At 38.5% G+C, this 19923-nt stretch overlaps 2 protein-coding genes and 1 non-coding gene across 3 annotated transcripts; all 3 read left to right on the top strand.

The window, feature by feature from the left end:
• The first annotated feature begins 473 nt into the window (after window positions 1-473).
• Window positions 474-2531, top strand: LOC107636778 (protein FAR1-RELATED SEQUENCE 5-like). The gene is made up of 5 exons (XM_088484797.1): window positions 474-608; window positions 978-1037; window positions 1187-1932; window positions 2021-2344; window positions 2522-2531. The coding sequence occupies exons 1-5, from the start codon at window positions 474-476 to the stop codon at window positions 2529-2531; spliced, it is 1275 nt and encodes a 424-aa protein (XP_088340923.1).
• Window positions 2532-2541: 10 nt separating this feature from the next.
• LOC148568842 (protein FAR1-RELATED SEQUENCE 6-like) lies at window positions 2542-3703 on the top strand. The gene is made up of 2 exons (XM_088483717.1): window positions 2542-3483; window positions 3590-3703. Exons 1-2 carry the CDS (start codon window positions 2542-2544, stop codon window positions 3701-3703), a joined length of 1056 nt encoding a protein of 351 aa, XP_088339843.1.
• Window positions 3704-19092: 15389 nt separating this feature from the next.
• On the top strand, window positions 19093-19200 carry LOC148568841 (small nucleolar RNA R71). Its single transcript, XR_015881737.1, has one exon. It is a non-coding gene; the product is annotated as a small nucleolar RNA R71 (small nucleolar RNA).
• The last annotated feature ends 723 nt before the right edge of the window (window positions 19201-19923 follow it).

Raw genomic sequence — 19923 nt, 5'->3', positions numbered from 1 at the left:
AATCCAATTCTCTTCACACCTGATAAGGATAACTAGAATAGGACCTAAAATTTCTTATACCTTGCCAAGAGATTTTTTTTATAATTATTAATTTATTTTTCTTGTCATTTAAATTACTTGTTCATTATTTTAAAAACCCAAAAATATATCTTTTTACATAACCAATAATAAATCATACCTCCCTGCAATTCCTTGAGAAGACGACCTGAGGTTTAAATACTTCGGTTATTTACTTTTATTGGGTTTTGTTACTTGTGACAACCAAACTTTTGTATGAAAGGATGATTACTTGGTTTAGAAACTATACTTGCAACGCGAATTTATTGTAAATTCTATACCATCAATCTTCAGTTCATCAGGCCACATCCACTACGACGTGAGTCTTTGAAGGTGTCACGCAACCCTCTTCTCCTCAACCATCTTCGGTAAGGTACATGTGTCTTCATTGAATGCACGTGGACCACATAATATCGATGGAACAAGCAATTTGTGAAGGCGCATCATACGGCACAGCATATGATGATAGTGATCAGTATAATTCTTGCAACGTTAATGTTCCATCGCTTAGTGAAGATGACACACAACATGTGGACAAGATAATTTGTATGGTATAAATATATTTAGTTATGTTTATATATAACTTTATTTTTAGTTTGATGTTGAGTTCTTAACACAGATAAGCTTTGTTGGAAGAATTGTGATTTCATTTGCTTAATTAGTAATTGTGTCGATAATCTTTCTTTCAACTATGCTATAAAGGTGCTACATTTTCATATGGTTTATTATTTTGTTTGGTCACCATGTTTAATTGATGTTTGCAACTTTGATTGATGTTTTTTCTACACCTGTTTAGTTTCGATTGTTGATTAGTCGGTGATATCTATTGATAAGTAAGAATTGTGTGGAAGAGTTATTGTGAGTGTCGAACGGTGGATGGATATGTCTTTTGTTTATACGTTCTTGGTTATCAATTTCAGGGGAAAGAATCTGGAAGTGTTATTGAAGTAGTGGACAATGCAATGGCAGTGAATCATGAGGTGTGAAATATTCTTTATTTTGCTGAATTCCTGTGCTCATGAGGGGATACTCATGAGGTGTGAAATATTCAAGAAGCTAGGAATTTTTTATTTTAATTAGTTGAGTACTTTTTGTGTTGAATGATATTTTTTTCTGAATGGCTTTGCAGTTACCTGATCACACTGGAATTCCATTAGATGAAATCCCGTACATAGGATTGAGATTTGTTTCCTTGCAGCGGGCACAAGAGTTTTACGCTAATTATGCAAAGAAAGTTGGCTTCGTGACCAGGATTAGGAATACCAACTTTGATAAGACCAGGAAGGATTCAAAGATACCCGTTAACCAATCGTTACACTGTAGTCGTGAAGGTTATCGGGAGTCTCGAGTGAAGGCAGCAACTCGGGTAAAGAGAATAACAACAGCCGGATGCAAAGCAAGGATGTACGTCATGCTTGATAGGCAGAAGGATAATTGGATGGTCTCCAAACTAGAACTGAAGCACACCCACCCGTGTTCTGCCAAGCAAGCTGTGCACTACACTGAGTACAAAGAACTGACCATGCATGCCAAGTGTGTGATTCAGAACAATGATGAGGCTGGCATACGGCCCAACAAGACTTATCTCGCACTGACGAATGAGGTTGGTGGCTCGTCGAATTTGGGTTACTCAGAAAAGGATGAGAGGAACTTCATTACGAGCAATTTGCGCTGTGCTGACGAAAACGCAGATGTCAAGGAAATGATTAGCTATTTCATGCGAATGAAAGATATCAACCCGAATTTTTTTTATGCAGTTGATGTAGATGAAGTTAACCAGTTTAAAAGTGCGCTTTGGGTAGATACAAGATGCAGGGCTTCCTATGAATATTATGGTGATGTAGTATCATTTGATACAACGTACCGTAGAAACAAGTATGTATGTGTGTTTTGCCTGTATTCAAATGTTTAATGATTTTCACATTTAGCTTGCTTTTGGTAATTTTGGTTGGATTTATTACAGGCACGGACTTCCATTTGCATCTTTTGTTGGCGTTAACCATCATGGTAAGTCCACTCTGCTCAGATGTACTTTGATGGGAAATGAGGAAATTTGTTGCTTTGAGTGGGTCTTTAAGCAATGGTTGAGGTGCATGGGATCTTCCCCACAGGCCATCATCACGGGCCAGTGTAAATCCATGTTTGGTGCTATCAAGAATGTCCTTCCAGATACTCACCACCGATGGTGCATATGGTACATAATGAAAAAGATACCACATAAGCTCGGAGGATATGCTCGGTATAAAGAAATAGATGATAGAATGCATGGCACTGTTTGGAATGCCAGGTCTGTGAAATCTTTCAAGAAGGATTGGTCTGCATTCATTGTTGAGTTTAACTTAGAGCGAAATAGATGGCTATCTGGTTTGTTCTGTTTTTGTGCTCTTATATTCCTTTTTTTATAGTGGGTGTGTTATGGAATCTCTATATGGTGATTATAACTTTTTTTCTGTTGGTTATGTAGACCTTTATGACGAACGTCGAATGTGGGTTCCAATCTATTTTCAAGGTAAATTTTGGGTAGGTATGAGAAGTACTCAACGGAGTGAGAGCATGCACGCTTTTTACGGTGGTTACTTGCATTTCAAGAGTGGACTGATTCAGTTCGTGCATGAGTATGACAACGTACTTGGGAACAAGGAGCAAAAGGAACTGGAAGATGATGCTGCAGACGCTAAAGGAGTTGTTCCTTGTTCATCGAGTACTACAATTGAAAGACAATTTCAGCGTGAGTACACAACCTCTAAGTTTAGGGAAGAACAACAGGAATTCAGGAAAAAAGGGGATTGTTTAGTCCGTGGTGCGACTCACGAGGGTAATTTATTTTATTTGATCGTGAAAGAGCAATACATATTATATAGGGAACCTAGGTCCTGGAACAATATTGTCGAGTTTGACCCATTGACACACAAGATTCGGTGCGAGTGCAACATGTTTGCATCGAGAGGTATTCTTTGTTGTCACTGTCTTGATGTTTACTTTTATTATGGAGTAGATAGAGTACCATCTTGCTATGTTCTCCCTCGATGGAGCAAGAATGTACAGCGGAAACACACTTTCATTAAGAGTAGCCATGACGAGAAGCGATCGGATGAAAGCCACAACTTATTTAGAAGACTGTGTACGCACTTCTTTAATGTGGCACAGGAATTCATAACATGCGAAGAAGAGGCGGCCATGTTAAATTCGGGTCTTGATGAGTTAAGGGCCAAGTTGGTTGATTATCGTGTGAACTTGGGGTCCAGAAGTGTTCCCAATACAGATAACAACATGGTGACACAGTCTGACACAGCTTGTGTTGCATCTGACATTCAAAGTCCCTCTAAGGTCGCAACAAAGGGTCGACCGAGACTGAAGAAGCTTGGATCTGAACTGGACACATCCATTAAGAGATATATGCGAAGAAAGAAGAATAATCCACCTCAGGTATGTGTCTACCAGTACATAGTGTCTAACCACATGTTTGCATGCCTTAATGGTTAAAGTTGAAAGTGTTATTCACTTTTTGTTCATGCATGTTTTCACCTTTCAGGAAAATAATGGAGCAATCAATCCAAACATAGTGGCGGTTCCTGCTCTGAGCACGAATGAATCACATGGAAATGGCGGGTTCTTGTCTTTGTTACACTCATTTTTACATAGTTAGATTACTTTTGATTATGGATTTGTATGGACACTTGCTGTCTTTAGTAATAATTTTTTTCCACTTATCTTTTTACAAAGTTTTTAGGTTATTAATTTAAATGACATTTTTAAGTTGAGGATATAATTACTTAATGAGTTTTTTATCATTAGGATGTGTATCTTAATATTATGGTTACTACCCCAAAACTGTGTGAGTTATGCCTCATAACGAATCAATTAAGACTTATTTGAAACCTTCAAGCTTTCGTTACTTTAAAGAATATCGGCATGTATAAGACACATCCGTACTAAGACAACTGCTGAGAACTGACGCTGTAATTATGCTGTAAATGGGAAGACACATCTGCCATTACACGCCAAGACCAAACTAAAAAAAGTCAATCTTAAAACACACATATGGTATTAGACACATCCATATATAAATAGACACATTCGGACAAAATATGGAAGACACATCTGTCGTTAACCAGCCACATCCAAACAAGAGACACATCCGTGAGAAAGAAAACCTGTTAACATCACATAACTATATTAGCCACTTACAGTGCAAGACATATCCATGCTGAGACAACTCCGAAGATGACAAGATGAATTAAGCCAGAAACATATAAGACACATGTGCGATTAAATGCAAGCACGAAAAAGACACATTATTATAAGACACATCTGGCATATGGCACATCCATGTGCCATAGATACATTCGATAAAAATACGGAAGACACATCTATGGTCAACAAGACACATCCATTCAGAAGACACATCTATCCACACCTGTCAGAAGACACATCTATTTTCCAGCGCCTACGAACAACACCTGAATAACAATACACTGCTAAAATAAATAGAGACATCCAAAATAGACGACAATCAAACTGTGACATGCTTATTAATTGAAAACAAAAATATCTCAAAGTGTATCAGTTGGTCAGCTTGTGCATAAACTTATCCCAGACAAACGTGTGAAGGAACAAGAATCCAAAACAAGATACCTCTGTGTAAACCAAGGAAAATATTTAGACCCAACAAAAAATATCTCACAATGTGAGGATAACTCTTCCCTAAGTAAACTAGAATGTAATATACAGGCTTTTTCTTTTGATATCTATCTTCTTTTGCGCGTCTATTTCTTTTGCACCCTTACAGCTCGTCGAAGCATGCTCTTTGTCCCAGGTGCTGTAAACGGAGTCCTAACCTCCTTACGTTTGTTCCTTGGTTGGTTGCGGCGTACAGGAGGTCGATCATGGCTGCTAACGGCATTCAGAGCATCTCCAATGTCTAAATTTTTGTGACATAGGATGATGTCAAGTATTATCTCCAACCTATATAACTTGATAGTGTCCTGCATGTGAAAATCAAAGTTAGGTAACTGCATGTAGGTACAGACAATGACATGTGCTTAAAAAATCAGTTAACTACATATAGAATTTGGAATCTCACATAATCCCAGTCATTTACATTCCCGCCTTCAGTCCAGTACTCCATAAACTTTATTGCATACACCTCACAATCAAAACTATGTGAATGGAAACAGCAAATTGTATTAGGAGAACCAAAAAATATCTAAATGAAACTTAATAAATACAACCTTTGAAGATTTTGAGGGGGACTCACCTATTTGGTTGTACTGGAATAGGGGCATATGTGCAAGGTAGCCCTTGCTAAGTGTGCTTATAAGTGGGGATGGCCACCTGTGCTATGTCTTCAATGAGCCTTGCCTAAATCACATAGAAAACACTTAAATAGAATGCAATAATAAGGATTAAATAAAGCCTTAGGGTGACGAGATGTTGTGGTACCGCATATGCATCTAGCCTGTTCCGGAATGTATCCTGTGGTCTATTGGGTATGCTATCTAGTACAAACAGTTTTTTCGCGGATACATCGAACGCATACACCCACCAGTGACGGGTGATACATATAGGGAAAAACCACTGCAACATTATGCAGCTGTAATTAGGCATTTCACGTGGATTTATAATGAAAAATACATATCCGTTGTTCGGATGCAAATAAAAATAGCAACTTCTCATTTGACAAACAGACTTACCCATTTTCTCTTTAAAGCTGTTACCTTATCAAAATACCTAGTATCAGCACCAAAGTTTTTTTCCAAACCCACATTCACCGGAGTTGGGCCGTTTTGAAACTGCAATACATTCCTTTCGACCAATACCGTTTCCTGTGCAAAGACGAATACGAAGTTGTTCAATAGGTTTAATATACATAAATTATTCATATAAAAGTCTCCTTACCAGTATCCCTGAACACACGCAGTAGAAGTCATGCGTGAATCTTCTTAACCCTGAGTCATTGAATGCGCAACACATCCAGTGCACGACCTAATTAACCAGAATGTAAAGATTAATTATCAACAAAACAGAATGCTTAAACAAATTTGATTACCAAGTTTTTGCATTACATACATTGTTATTGAGCCAAGCACGTGGCCTCAGGGTGTACAAGTCCTCCATTCTCAGCACTAAGTGTGGTCTACCCTCATACGATGTGATTTTTTGCTTACTATCAAGGGATATGTTCACAGCCCATCCTCTGATTCTTTGTTCGTCCCGCTCAGTGATTTTTTGTCCCTTTAGTAATGGATGAATGGGTCGAGGGGGAGGGGATGGTGTGGGTGTTTTGAAGATCTGCGTCATCTCAAGTGAGAATGATGGGCATGGTGGACTCGGTGTGCGGACTGAAGACCCTTTTGGAATAATTGTTTGTATCTAGTCGATGCTAATGTCTCTCAATGGGTAACGTCGCTCGATTTCTACCCATAGCCTTTCGCACTCTGGATCTCGCTGCGATAAGATGTCAGGGTGCCTGTTTCAAGATTAACCATGTGGGGCGGTCAACCTATATGAATTCCTAAAAGAAGAAGTAAAAAACAATACACACTAGCAATGGAAACAAAGTTATATATTATTCACTTACATGTCAAAAAATTCACTTGAATATTCCTGAATTCCTGAATAGTCAATCATTGTAGCTGATGGAGTTTTTGGTTCAGCATCATACTTCTCAGTTGGTTTCTTTGATGTTTTCGGGAGCCTTGTTGCGATGTTCTCCCCTGCTGTCCCTTTTTGCTGTTGTGGTTTGCTTTTCTGGGTTTTGATGTGGATTCTCTTGCCAATGGGTTGGTTATCCTCGTCATCATCGTCAAAAGCAATTGCTTTATCATTTCTTATCACTGAGCCGCTAATAACTCCTGCCTTCATGTCGGATCCCTGAAAGCGCATCATCAAAAACATTGGACACGAAAAAAAACACATAGTGATTTCGGGTCACTCAATCAACGCAAGTTAAACTAAAGACAGCATAACATATTTCTGTTTTCGAGACAAGGCAACAATAGTCATTCGTTAAAACATATGGTAAACCCGTGCTCGTGTACTTAGTTTGAAAAATGCATCAGACACATTCTTATACCGCCACATCTTACTTACTTTTTGGTTCTTTGTTCTCTTTGTCTTGCTCGTTCTGCTGGTCTCTCTTACTATCGAACAAGATTTCGGTATCCTCTTCAAATCATGTCTACGACGTAGTCTCTTTGTAATGGGCTCTTCGTCATCGTCATTGCCATCACCCTCTCTGTGATCAGATCCCTAAATTTACAACACCAAGCTATTTAGTTCCAACAAGGACATAGTGCCTAGAATTCACACTATTAACACAAATTAAATGTATACAACTTCTCTTTAACGAATATTAAGGAGGGTCTTAGCAGCCAATGGTAAGAGAAAAAAAAAGGGGTAGAACGTTCACTTTATTTTAATTTTACAAATCTAAATAAATGATTCATTACTTAGCCATTTTTACTCACTATTTTGCACCCATCAGGACTCATTGTGTGGTTAGTGTCTTCTTTGTTAAGACCTGCGCCCATTGTGTGCTTGATAAATCCCATTTGGAGGGTTTATCTTGTGTTGAATTTAGAGGTTTTATCATCTTTTTCTCACATTTATTCAATAAACTAGCATGGTTTTATAACTTCTCCTTTAATTGTGCTTAAGAGTGAAAACATTCTTTGAGGACTTAAAATAGCTAAATTTAATTCACCTTGATTCTATTAGATGCCTTGATATGTTTGTTAAGTGATTTCAGATTTAGGAGGCAAAAATTAGATCAAGGGAATGAAGGAAAAGCATGTATAAATGGAGAACTCATGAAGAAATAAAGGAATCGCAAAAGCTGTCAAGCCGACCTCTTCGCACTTAAACGATCATAACTTGAGCTAAAGAGGTCCAAATGATGCGGTTCTAGTTGCGTTGAAAAGCTAACATCCGGAGCTTCGAAATGATATAAGATTTGTCATGGTTGCATTTCGCATAGGGACGCGCACGCGCACGGTACGCATACGCGTCCATGGGCGCACACAATTCACTTAGTCAAACAGGTAGCCAGCGATTTTAGAAGCCTTGTGGGCCCAATCCAACTCATTTCTGATGCTATTTAAGCCAAGGATTGAAGGGGACTTAACATACTTTAATACATTAGTTTTAGTTTAGGTTAATTTTAGAGAGAGAAGCTCTAACGTCTCTCTAGGATTAGAATTAGGATTAGGCTTAGTTCTTAGATCTAGGTTTCAATTCGTGCTTTCTTCTTCTTCTTCTTATCAATTTCTTGTTGTTGCAATCATCTTCTTCTATTCTTTTGTTGTAATTTCCTTTATGTTGCTTCTATACTTTGTTGTAGATCTACTCTTGCTCCTTCTCTTTTCTTTCAATTCAAGTTGAGGTAATTCATAATAATTGTGTTTCTTTTGATTGTTGTTGTTAATTTCTTGCAATAATTATTGTTAGATTTCATTCTTGTTGTAGATTTCATATGATTCCTTTTATGTCTCTTATGTGTTTGATAAAATGCTTCTTTTAGCTTTAGTGTAGATTTTGTTCCTCTTGGTTTAGGTAGAGTAATTAGTGACGCTTGAGTTATCTAATTCCTTTGTTGATTGATAATTAGAATTTGCTAATTGATTTGGATACCACTAAAGCTAGTCTTTCCCTTGGGAGTTGGCTAGGACTTGTGGAATCAAGTTAATTCATACACTTGACTTTCCTCCATTGTTAGAGGTTAACTAAGTGGTAGCAATGAACAATTTGTGATCACAATTGAGGAGGATAACTAGGATAGGACTTCTAGTTCTCATATCTTGCCAAGAGCTTTGTTAGTTGTTAGTTTATTTTCATTGCCATTTACATTTCATGCCTATTATCTCAAAAACCCCAAAACATACCTCATAACCAATAACAAGACACTTTGTTGCAATTCCTAGGGAGAACGACCTGAGGTTCAATACTTCGGTTTATAAATTTAGGGGTTTGTTACTTGTGACAAACAAATTTTTGTATGAAAGGATTATTGTTGGTTTAGAAACTATATTGCAACGAGACTTCATTTGTGAAATTCTAAACCATACAAAAGTCCAATCATCAGTGCTCCTCTGTGGCACCTTCGAGGACCACACCGTCGTTTCCTTCGGGTACGCCAAAAGCCTGTGTAGGGCCATCAACTAGTCAAAAGACACATAAAACTAAAGCCACATCCAGCACAAACACATCCAAATAAGGTTACATGAAAAAACATAGTCATAACCGACACATCAGAGTCATTAATAATTCAACGCATAACTATAGATGCCGGGTCTTCAAAAGTGTACTTGCAGTTAATTACAAGAGAAAGAGAGCTTCAAAGAGTACATACCTCGGGTTGAATAGTTGCTGCCATGGCGCTAAGCTCTTTGGCAGTCCATGCAGAAAGTCACGGCTAAGGTTCTTGACAATTATTGAGATCACCATGCTTTAGCTTATGGAAGTACAACACCTGTGGATATTGCATACAAATCTTATTTATTGGGATACAAGGGATAGACAGATTAAGATGCATGCCAAATTAAAAATGTTACCAGCAAGGCAAACATGCAGCCCTCACAAGACTTGTTTTTTTTTTACATTGGTACTTCCTAATTGCTTGTTCTAATGATTTGAAAATACGCAACGGCCAACGGAATCTCCCGGGATCAGATACATCAAGTATTGTATTGATGTGCCACGACGAGATGACGTGCTGCACAGTCGGACACAAAAACATCTTCAGCACGAGCAGGATGAAATGCCTCATAAACTCCATCCTATCATCTTCAGTATCCATAGCGCACTGGTTAACAAACTGTCTCAGCTGTATAGTATTTAACCGGTGAAATCTTCTTCGTATCGACACATGGTCGGCATTACTAGCGTCGAACGGGGGGAAGTCATCAACTGTAGCATACATGTGTATTAAACACGGTAAAACGACCAACTAAATAGGAATAATAAAGGTAAAACCACGGAAATCGAAACCATTTTAACCAATAAAATTCTTTTTTAAAAGATAAGGTATTCTCACCACCGGGCAGAATTCCAAACAGACGTTCAAACAGCTCAGCCCCAATACGGATAACTCCATCAGCTACTTTCAAGGTGCTTGTTTCAGTGTCGTAAGCCTTGGCCAGCATCACCATTATCCCTTGTTTAACATTCCACTTTGGTACTAGCTTAAGGAAACCGAAACCAATTTCTTCTATCTCATCTAGCTTTGCTTTCGCTTGGTTAGTTTCCAGATCGTGGAACAAATCTACGATGTAGCACGGTGAACACCGTGTCTCTAGTAATTTCTGTCAACATTAACCAAGACCTTGAGAAACAAACCAATGCTAAAATATAAAGAAACACAAGTTTATAAATGATTTAATACCGGCTTTCCCATGTCTTGACGTCGATGTCTTGCAACAGTGTAAAAATTCTGTCCAGGTTCTAACTTGTGTTTTCTTCCCCGAACTCAACTACGTAAGCGGTTCAAGAAAATGATGAAATATAGATAAGCACTAGATAATTAAACGATCATATATCGCATTGATGTTATTTCATTATTTCAAACATGATTTGCACTTTAATTAATACTTGATTCTTACACATTGAAAATTCAATTAACCATCACTTTTGAATATATTAATAACATATTTAATCTATAAACAGCCTGACCACTATAAAGAAAGTGAAAAGAAAAGTTAACAGTGTACTATAATGTGTATACTTAATTAATTATTAATAATCTATATATACCCTCTTAACGAAAACAGGAAAGGAATAAAAAGAAAAAAAAACAATAAGATGAGAAGTATCTAATTCTGACGAGGAGGAAAAAATTACATTTTTCTATTTATAAAATCATCCAAAAAAATTTGCCGCTTTAAAATATGTATAAGAAAAACTCCAGCTTCTAAATTTGTTTGGTGTTCCTCGGCCTTTCCCTAAGTTAACTTTCATTCAATTTCATTTAGAAAAATAAATTAATAGAAAAAAGATAACTAAAGAATATCAAAAGGAAAAGCAAACTCGGTTGTGTGAAGTAAAAAATTAACATATACATAGCTTGAGAATTAAGTATGTGTTTCTTCAAATTTTTTTTTTATGTTCTAATCTCAAATAAAGGATATAGTTATTATTGCTCATTTAGGCTATTCTTTGTTTATTTAGACTAAGATTGAATTGAAAAATTGACACAATATTTTAATAATTAGAGATTAAAACTTAAATTTAAAAATTTTAAATTTCTTTTCAATTGCATTGTTACCTATTACGGTAGCTACCTCTACCAATGTACAAAGGCATGTGCACTTTGTACATAACACATACACATGAATATACAAATATAACACTACTGCATGAACAAGTCACATGTAACTAAATCTTAACTAATTAAATAGATCCAATTATGTGTTATTAATCACTACGCGTTCAAAAACTTGACAAGCAGACATTTGTAATACAAAAAAGCCAAGATCACAGCTGAAGAATTTGTAGTAGAAACATACGAACAAAATTCTTTAGCTCTGCATGCACATGTGATGATGTGTTCGATTTAAAGACATGTACACACACACACACACACACACACACACACACACACACATATGGAAAAGTATTGTTAGACACATCTAAGACAAAAGTTCAAGTTACTTTGTCAATGTGAAGAGGAATGAGAAGACACATCTGAGGTAACGTCCCCATAAATGAACGTTATGAGTCTCACAATGGCAAGCTAATTCATCAACGATAGTACATACATAGTTACATATAGCACAATCAAATGTATCATATTAGATGGGAGCTGTCACAAGGATCATCAACATCAATTTAAATTGTTATTTTTAATTGGTATTTTTAAATTTAAATTTAAATTTATTCTACTACATAGGAGCTGTCACAATACTATTGATCGGGTTCGCCAACATATACAATGAATTAAAAAAAATCAGTCAATTATTAAAAAACAAAAACTAAGACCAAAACATGGTAGAAAAGGAACAAAAGGGATGTGTACAGCAACAATATTATATAGCAGGGGACCACAAATATGTTTCGAATTCTACTTCACAGTCAAAATCCGTTGAAAAAACAATCATATCAGTGTAACTATCATAGCAACATCATTTCCTTTTCTTAATATAGTTAGGCACAGCATCGTAAACCATATTAACACAGGGAACCATATCAACAAAAGGCCTATTAATCGACATATTTATGTTTTCTTTAAATTTAAATGGAACATGCAGTAGACACAGCACCATTATTGACTAAATCTCAACTCCAATATAAAGTTCACAAATTAACCGAATAACTAGCAATTAGCCAAAAAATTGAAGACCCACTTACCTGCTGTTGTTCCGCTGGGGTCGAAGGGAAGAGAGATTGCAAGTGGGGGTTGAACTCGAGACAGGGATGAGGACGGAAGAGTCCAGCTGTCGCTTGTCTTCTGGCGGACTGGTGCACGAAATTGTGATCTCAGGCAACGGCGCCAAAAACTCTGTACGCACGTCTTAATAAATCATTTTTCATTCATAACTTCGATACAACTAACCAGCAAGTGCACTGGGTCGTCCAAGTAATAAACCTTACGTGAGTAAGGGTCAATCCCACGAAGATTATTGGTATGAAGCAAGCTATGGTCACCTTGTAAATCTCAGTCAGGCGGATATAAAATAGTTATGGAGTTTTCGAAAATTTATAATAAATAAATAGAAAATAAGTAATAACTAGAAAGTAAGGATATAGATACTTATGTAAATCATTGGTGAAAATTTCAGATAAGCGTATAGAGATGCTTTCGTCCCTCTGAACTTCTGCTTTCCTGCTGTCTTCATCCAATCAGTCCTACTCCTTTCCATGGCTGGCTTTATGTAAGGACATCACTATTGTCAATGGCTACTTTTCATCCTCTCTGGAAAATGGTCCGATGCGCTGTCACTGCATGGCTAATCGTCTAGAGGCATCACCGTGGTCAATGGTTACATCCTATCCTCTTGTGAAAATGGTCCAAATGCTCTGTCACAGCACGGCTAATCATCTGAGGTTCTCGATCATACTGGAATAGGATTCACCCTCCTTTTGTGTCTGTCACTACGCCCAGCACTCGCGAGTTTGAAGTTCGTCACAGTCATTCAATCCCAGAGTCCTACTCGGAATACCACAGACAAGGTTTAGACTTTCCAGACTCTCATGAATGCCGCCATCAATCTAGCTTATACCATGAAGATTCTGATTAAGAGATCCAAGAGATACTCATTCAATCTAAGGTAGAACGGAAGTGGTTGTCAGGCACGCGTTCGTGGGAGAATGATGATGATTGTCACGTTCATCACATTCATGTTGAAGTGCGAATGAATATCTTAGAAGTGGACTAAGTTGAATTGAATAGAAAACAGTAATACTTTGCATTAATTCATGAGGAACAGCAGAGCTCCACACCTTAATCTATGGAGTGTAGAAACTCTACCGTTGAAAATACATAAGTGAAAGGTTCAGGCATGGCCGAATGGCCAGCCCCCATGATCTAAGAACCAGACGTCCCAAGATAATCCAAAGATGTTCAAAGATGATCAAATACAAGAGTAAAAAGTCCTATTTATACTAAACTAGTTACTAGGGTTTACAGAAGTAAGTAATTGATGCATAAATCCACTTTCGGGGCCCACTTGGTGTGTGCTTGGGCTGAGCTTGAAGTTTCCACGTGGAGAGGTCATTCTTGGAGTTGAACGCCAGTTTGTAACGTATTTCTGGCGTTTAACTCCAGACAGCAGCATAGAACTGACGTTCAACACGCTTTTACGTCGTCTAAACTTGGCCAAAGTATGGACTATTATAAATTACTAAAAAGCCCTGGATGTCTACTTTCCAACGCAATTGGAAGCGCGCCTTTTTGAGTTCTGTAGCTCCAGAAAATTCACTTTGAGTGCAGGGAGGTCAGAATCCAACAGCATCAGCAGTCCTTCTTCTACCTCTGAATCTGATTTGTGCTCAAGTCCCTCAATTTCAGCCAGAAAATACCTGAAATCACAGAAAAACACACAAACGCATAGTAAAGTCCAGAAATGTGAATTTAACATAAAAACTAATGAAAACATCCCTAAAAGTAACTAGATTCTACTAAAAACATACTAAAAACAATGCCAAAAAGCGTATAAATTATCCGCTCATCACAACACCAAACTTAAATTGTTGCTTGTCCCCAAGAAACTGAAAATCAAATAGGATAAAAAGAAGAGAATATACTATAAATTCCAAACTATCAATGAAACATAGCTCCAATCAGATGAGCGGGACTTGTAGCTTTTTGCCTCTTGAATAGTTTTGGCATCTCACTTTATCCATTGAAGTTCAGAATGATTGGCATCTATAGGAACTCAGAGTTCAGATAGTGTTATTGATTCTCCTAGTTCAGTATGATGATTCTTGAACACAGCTATTTTATGAGTCTTGGCCGTGGCCCTAAGCACTTTGTTTTCCAGTATTACCACCGGATACATAAATGCCACAGACACATAATTGGGTGAACCTTTTCAGATTGTGACTCAGCTTTGCTAAAGTCCCCAATTAGAGGTGTCCAGGGTTCTTAAGCACACTCTTTTTTTGCTTTGGACCTTGACTTTAACCGCTCAGTCTCAAGTTTTCACTTGACACCTTCACGCCACAAGCACATGGTTAGGGACAGCTTGGTTTAGCCGCTTAGGCCAGGATTTTATCCTTTTAGGCCCTCCTATCCACTGATGCTCAAAGCCTTGGGATCCTTTTTATTACCCTTGCCTTTTGGTTTTAAGGGTTACTAGCTTTTTGCTCTTGCCTCTTGGTTTTAAGTGCTTTTGGCTTTTTCTGCTTGCTTTTGCTCTCTTTTTTTTTCGCTATTTTTTTTCTCTATTATTTTTTTTTCTGCAAGCTTTGTTCTTTGCTGCTTTTTCTTGCTTCAAGAATCATTTTTATGATTTTTGAGATTATCAAATAACATGTCTCCTTGTCATCATTCTTTCAAGAGCCAACATATTTAACACTCTTAAACAACAACTTCAAAAGACATATGCACTGTTCAAGCATTCATTCAGAAAACAAGAAGCATTGTCACCACATCAATATAATTAAACTAAGTTCAAGGATAAATTCGAAACTCATGTACTTCTTGTTCTTTTGAATTAAAACATTATTCATTTAAGAGAGGTGATGGATTCATAGGACATTCATAACTTTAAGACAAAGTTACTAAATACTAATGATCATGTAATAAGACACAAACTTAGATAAGCACTTAACATAGAGAAAACGAAAAACAGAGAATGTAAGAACAAGGAATGAGTCCACCTTAGTGATGGTGGCGTTTCCTTCTTGAGGAACCAATGATGTCCTTGAGCTCTTCTATGTCTCTTCCTTGTCTTTGTTGCTCCTCCCTCATTGCTTTTTGATCTTCTCTAATTTCATGAAGGATGATGGAGTGCTCTTGATGTTCTACCCTTAATTGTCCCATGTTGGAACTTAATTCTCCTAGGGAGGTGCTGATTTGCTCTCAATAGTTTTGTGGAGGAAAATGCATTTGAGGCATCTCCGGGATCTCATGGTGATGAGCTTCATGCGTCTCTTGAGATCCATGAATGGGCTCTCTTGCTTGCTCCATCCTTTTCTTAGTGATGGGCTTCTCTTCATCAATGGGAATGTCTCCTTCTATGAAAGCTCCAGCTGAGTAACATAGATGGCAAATAAGATGAGGAAAAGCTAGCCTTGCCATGGGGGAGGACTTTTCGGCTATTTTGTAGAGTTCAAGGGAGATGACTTCATGAACTTCTACTTCCTCTCCAATCATGATGCTATGAATCATGATGGCCCGATCCACAATAACTTCGGATCGGTTGCTAGTGGGGATGATGGAGCGTTGTATGAACTCTAACCATCCTCTAGCTACAGGCTTGAGGTCCAGTCTTCTTAGTTGAACCAACTTGCCTTTGGAGTCAATCTTCCATTGAGCTCCTTCCACACATATGTCCATGAGGACTTGGTCCAACCTTTGATTAAAGTTGACCCTTCTAGTGTAGGGGCGTGCATCTCCTTGCATCATGGGCAAGTTAAACGCCAACCTCACGTTTTTCGGACTAAAATCTAAGTATTTTCCCCGAACCATGGTGAGATAATTCTTTGGATTCAGGTTCTTACTTTGATCATGGTTCCTAGTGATCCATGCATTGGCATAGAACTCTTGAACCATTAGGATGCCGACTTGTTGGATGGGGTTTGTTAGAACTTCCCAACCTCTTCTTTGGATTTCATGTCGGATCTCCGGATACTCATTTCTCTTGAGCTTGAAAGGGACCTCGGGGATCACCTTCTTCTTGGCCACAACATCATAGAAGTGGTCTTGATGGGCTTTGGAGATGAACCTTTCCATCTCCCATGACTCAGAGGTGGAAGCTTTTGTCTTCCCTTTCCCTTTTCTAGAGGATTCTCTGGTCTTAGGTGCCATCAATGGTAATGGAAAAACAAAAAGCTTATGCTTTTACAACACCAAACTTAGAATATTGCTCGTCCTTGAGCAAGAGAAGAAAGAATAGATGAAGAAGAAGAAGAAAATATGGAGGAGAGGAGGGATGTGGTTTGGCCAAGAAGGGGAAGAGAGGGTTGTGTTGTGTGAAAATGAGGAAGAATGGAGGGCTATATATAGGGAAGGGATGGGGTAAGATTCGGCCATAAGGGTGGGAAATTGATTTTGAATTTTGAAGGTAGGTGGGGTTTATGAGGTAGGTTTATGGGGAAGAGTGGATGGATGTGAGTGGTGAAGTGGTGATAGGGAAGAGAGATTGAGGTGATTGGTGAAGAGTATTGGGGAAGAGTATTTATGGGATTGTGTGAAAGAGGGGTGAGAAGAAGTGAGTGGAGGTAGGTGGGGATCCTGTGGGGTCCACAGATCCTGAGGTGTTCAAGGATTTACAACCTTGCACCAAATTAGGCATGCAAAATTCCCTTGCACACAACTCTGGGCGTTCAGCGCCAGATTGGTGCTTGTTCTGGGCATTGAACGCCCATTTGTTGCCCATTTCTGGCGTTGAACGCCAGAACCATGCTTGTTCTGGGCGTTCAGCGCCAGCTCTTCTCCAGGGTGCAATTCTAGCGTTCAAACGCCCAGATGCTGCCCATTTTGGGCGTTCAGCGCTAGAACCATGCTCTGTTCTGGCGTTGAACGCCAGCCAGATGCTTCTTACTGGCGTTTAAACGCTAGTGAGATCCTCCTCCAGGGTGTGATTTTTCTTCTGCTGTTTTTGATTCCGTTTTCAATTTTTATATTTATTTTGTGACTCCACATGATCATGAACCTAATAAAACATGCAAAAAAAAAACATAAAAATTAAAAATTGGGTTGCCTCCCAACAAGCGCTTCTTTAATGTCAATAGCTTGACAGTGGGCTCTCATGGAGCCTCACAGATGTTCAGAGCATTGTTGAGACTTTCCAACACCAAACTTAGAGTTTGACTGTGGGGGCTTTGGTTGACTCTGCAGTGAGAGAAGCTCTTTATGCTTCCTCTCCATGGGTACAGAGAGAGATCCTTGAGTTTTAAACACAAGGGAGTCCTCATTCAATTGAAGGACTAGTTCACCTCTGTCAACATCAATCACAGCTCTTGCTGTGGCTAGGAAGGGTCTTCCAAGGATGATGGATTCATCCTCATTCTTCCCAGTATCCAGAACTATGAAATCAGCAGGGATGTAAAGGCCTTCAACCTTTACTAACACGTCCTCTACTTGTCCATAAGCCTGTTTTCTTGAATTGTCTGCCATTTCTAATGAGATTTTAGCAGCTTGCACCCCATAGATTCCCAGTTTCTCTATTACAGAGAGGGGCATGAGGTTTATCCCTGAACCAAGGTCACATAGAGCCTTCTCAAAGGTCATGGTGCCTATGGTACAAGGTATTAGGAACTTTCCAGGATTTTGTTTCTTCTGAGGCAATGTCAGTTGATCCAGATCACTCAGTTCATTAGTGAACAAGGGAGGTTCATCTTTCCAAGTCTCAATACCAAATAATTTGGCATTCAGCTTCATGATTGCACCAAGGTACTTGGTAACTTGCTCTTCAGTAACATCCTCATTCTCTTCAGAAGAGGAATACTCATCAGAGCTCATGAATGGCATAAGGAGGTTCAATGGAATCTCTATGGTCTCTAGATGAGCCTCAGATTCCTTTGGTTCCTCAAAGGGAAACTCCTTATTGATCACTGAACGTCCCAGGAGGTCTTCCTCCTTGGGATTCACGTCCTCTCCTTCCTTTACAGGTTCGGCCATGGTGATCAATTCAATGGCCTTGCACTCTCCTTTTGGATTTTCTTCTATATTGCTTGGGAGAGTACTAGGAGGGATTTCAGTGATCCTTTTACTCAGCTGGCCCACTTGTGCTTCCAAATTTTTAATGGAGGACCTTGTTTCATTCATGAAACTCACAGTGGCCTTTGATAGACTAAATTTGCTAAATTAGAAGTATTTTGTTCAGAATTCTTTGTCTGTTGCTGAGTGGATGATGGAAAAGGCTTGCTATTGCTAAACCTGTTTCTTCCACCATTATTAAAGCCTTGTTGAGGCTTTTGTTGATCCTTCCATGAGAGATTTGGATGATTTCTCCATGATGGATTATAGGTGTTTCCATATGGTTCACCCATATAATTTACCTCTGCTATTGCAGGGTTCTCAGGATCATAGGCCTCTTCTTCAGAAGGCGCCTCTTGAGTACTGTTGGATGCAGCTTGCATTCCATTCAGACTCTGAGAAATCATATTGACTTGCTGAGTCAATATTTTGTTCTGAGCCAATATGGCATTCAGAGTATCAATTTCAAGAACTCCCTTCTTTATAGGCGTCCCATTACTCACAGGATTCCTCTCAGAAGTGTACATGAACTGGTTATTAGCAACCATGTCAATGAGTTCTTGAGCTTCTGCAAGCGTTTTCTTTAGGTGAATGGATCCACCTGCAGAAGTATCCAATGACATCTTAGCTAATTCAGACAGACCATCATAAAATATATCCAGGATGGTCCATTCTGAAAGCATGTCAGAAGGACACTTTTTGGTCAGTTGCTTGTATCTCTCCCAAGCTTCATAGAGGGATTCACCTTCTTTCTGTCTGAAGGTTTGAACATCCACTCTAAGCTTACTAAGCTTTTGAGGAGGAAAGAACTTGGCTAAGAAAGCCGTGACCAGCTTATCCCAAGAGTTCAGGCTATCTTTGGGTTGAGAGTCCAACCACACTCTAGCTCTGTCTCTTACAGCAAAAGGGAAAAGCATGAGCCTGTAGACTTCAGGATTTACTCTATTAGTCTTAACAGTATCACAGATCTGCAAGAATTCAGTTAAGAACTGAAAAGGATCTTCAGATGGAAGTCCATGGAACTTGCAATTCTGCTGCATCAGAGAAACTAGCTGAGGTTTCAGCTCAAAATTGTTTGCTCCAATGGTAGGGATGGAGATGCTTCTTCCATGTAAATTGGAATTAGGTGCAGTAAAGTCACCAAGCATCCTCCTTGCATTATTATTATTTTCGGCTGCCATCTCCTCTTCCTGTTCAAAATTTTCTGACAGGTTCTTGCTAGCTTGTTGTAATTTAGCTTCTTTTAGTTTCCTCTTCAGAGTCCTTTCAGGTTCTGGATCTGCTTCAACAAGAATGTTCTTGTCCTTGCTCCTACTCATATGAAAAAGAGGGAACATAAAAATAATAATAATAGGGATCCTTTTTACCTAACTATAGAGGTCCCTGTGTGAGTAGAAGAAAAGAAGAGTAATGTAAAGAAAGAAACACAAGTGTGAGGAGAGCAGAGATATGAGATGAAGAGAAGTGTTAGTAGATGAATAAATAGATAGAAGGAGATGAGAGAGAAA

The sequence above is a fragment of the Arachis ipaensis genome, chromosome B4 (assembly GCF_059453495.1).
Source record: "Arachis ipaensis isolate K30076 ecotype BB chromosome B4, ASM5945349v1, whole genome shotgun sequence".
NCBI lineage: Eukaryota > Viridiplantae > Streptophyta > Magnoliopsida > Fabales > Fabaceae > Arachis > Arachis ipaensis.
Note: the sequence above shows the minus strand (reverse complement) of the source record. Positions and strands in the feature narration are given on the sequence as shown.

Bases quoted from the DNA above. Each gene is read 5' to 3' on its own strand.
- LOC107636778 (XM_088484797.1), top strand. From the start codon at position 474: ATGGAACAAGCAATTTGTGAAGGCGCATCATACGGCACAGCATATGAT. The intron at 609-977 runs GTATAAATATAT...TATCAATTTCAG, and splicing joins TGGACAAGATAATTTGTATG to GGGAAAGAATCTGGAAGTGT. The intron at 1,038-1,186 runs GTGTGAAATATT...ATGGCTTTGCAG, and splicing joins CAATGGCAGTGAATCATGAG to TTACCTGATCACACTGGAAT.
- LOC148568842 (XM_088483717.1), top strand. From the start codon at position 2,542: ATGTGGGTTCCAATCTATTTTCAAGGTAAATTTTGGGTAGGTATGAGA. The intron at 3,484-3,589 runs GTATGTGTCTAC...TTCACCTTTCAG, and splicing joins AGAAGAATAATCCACCTCAG to GAAAATAATGGAGCAATCAA.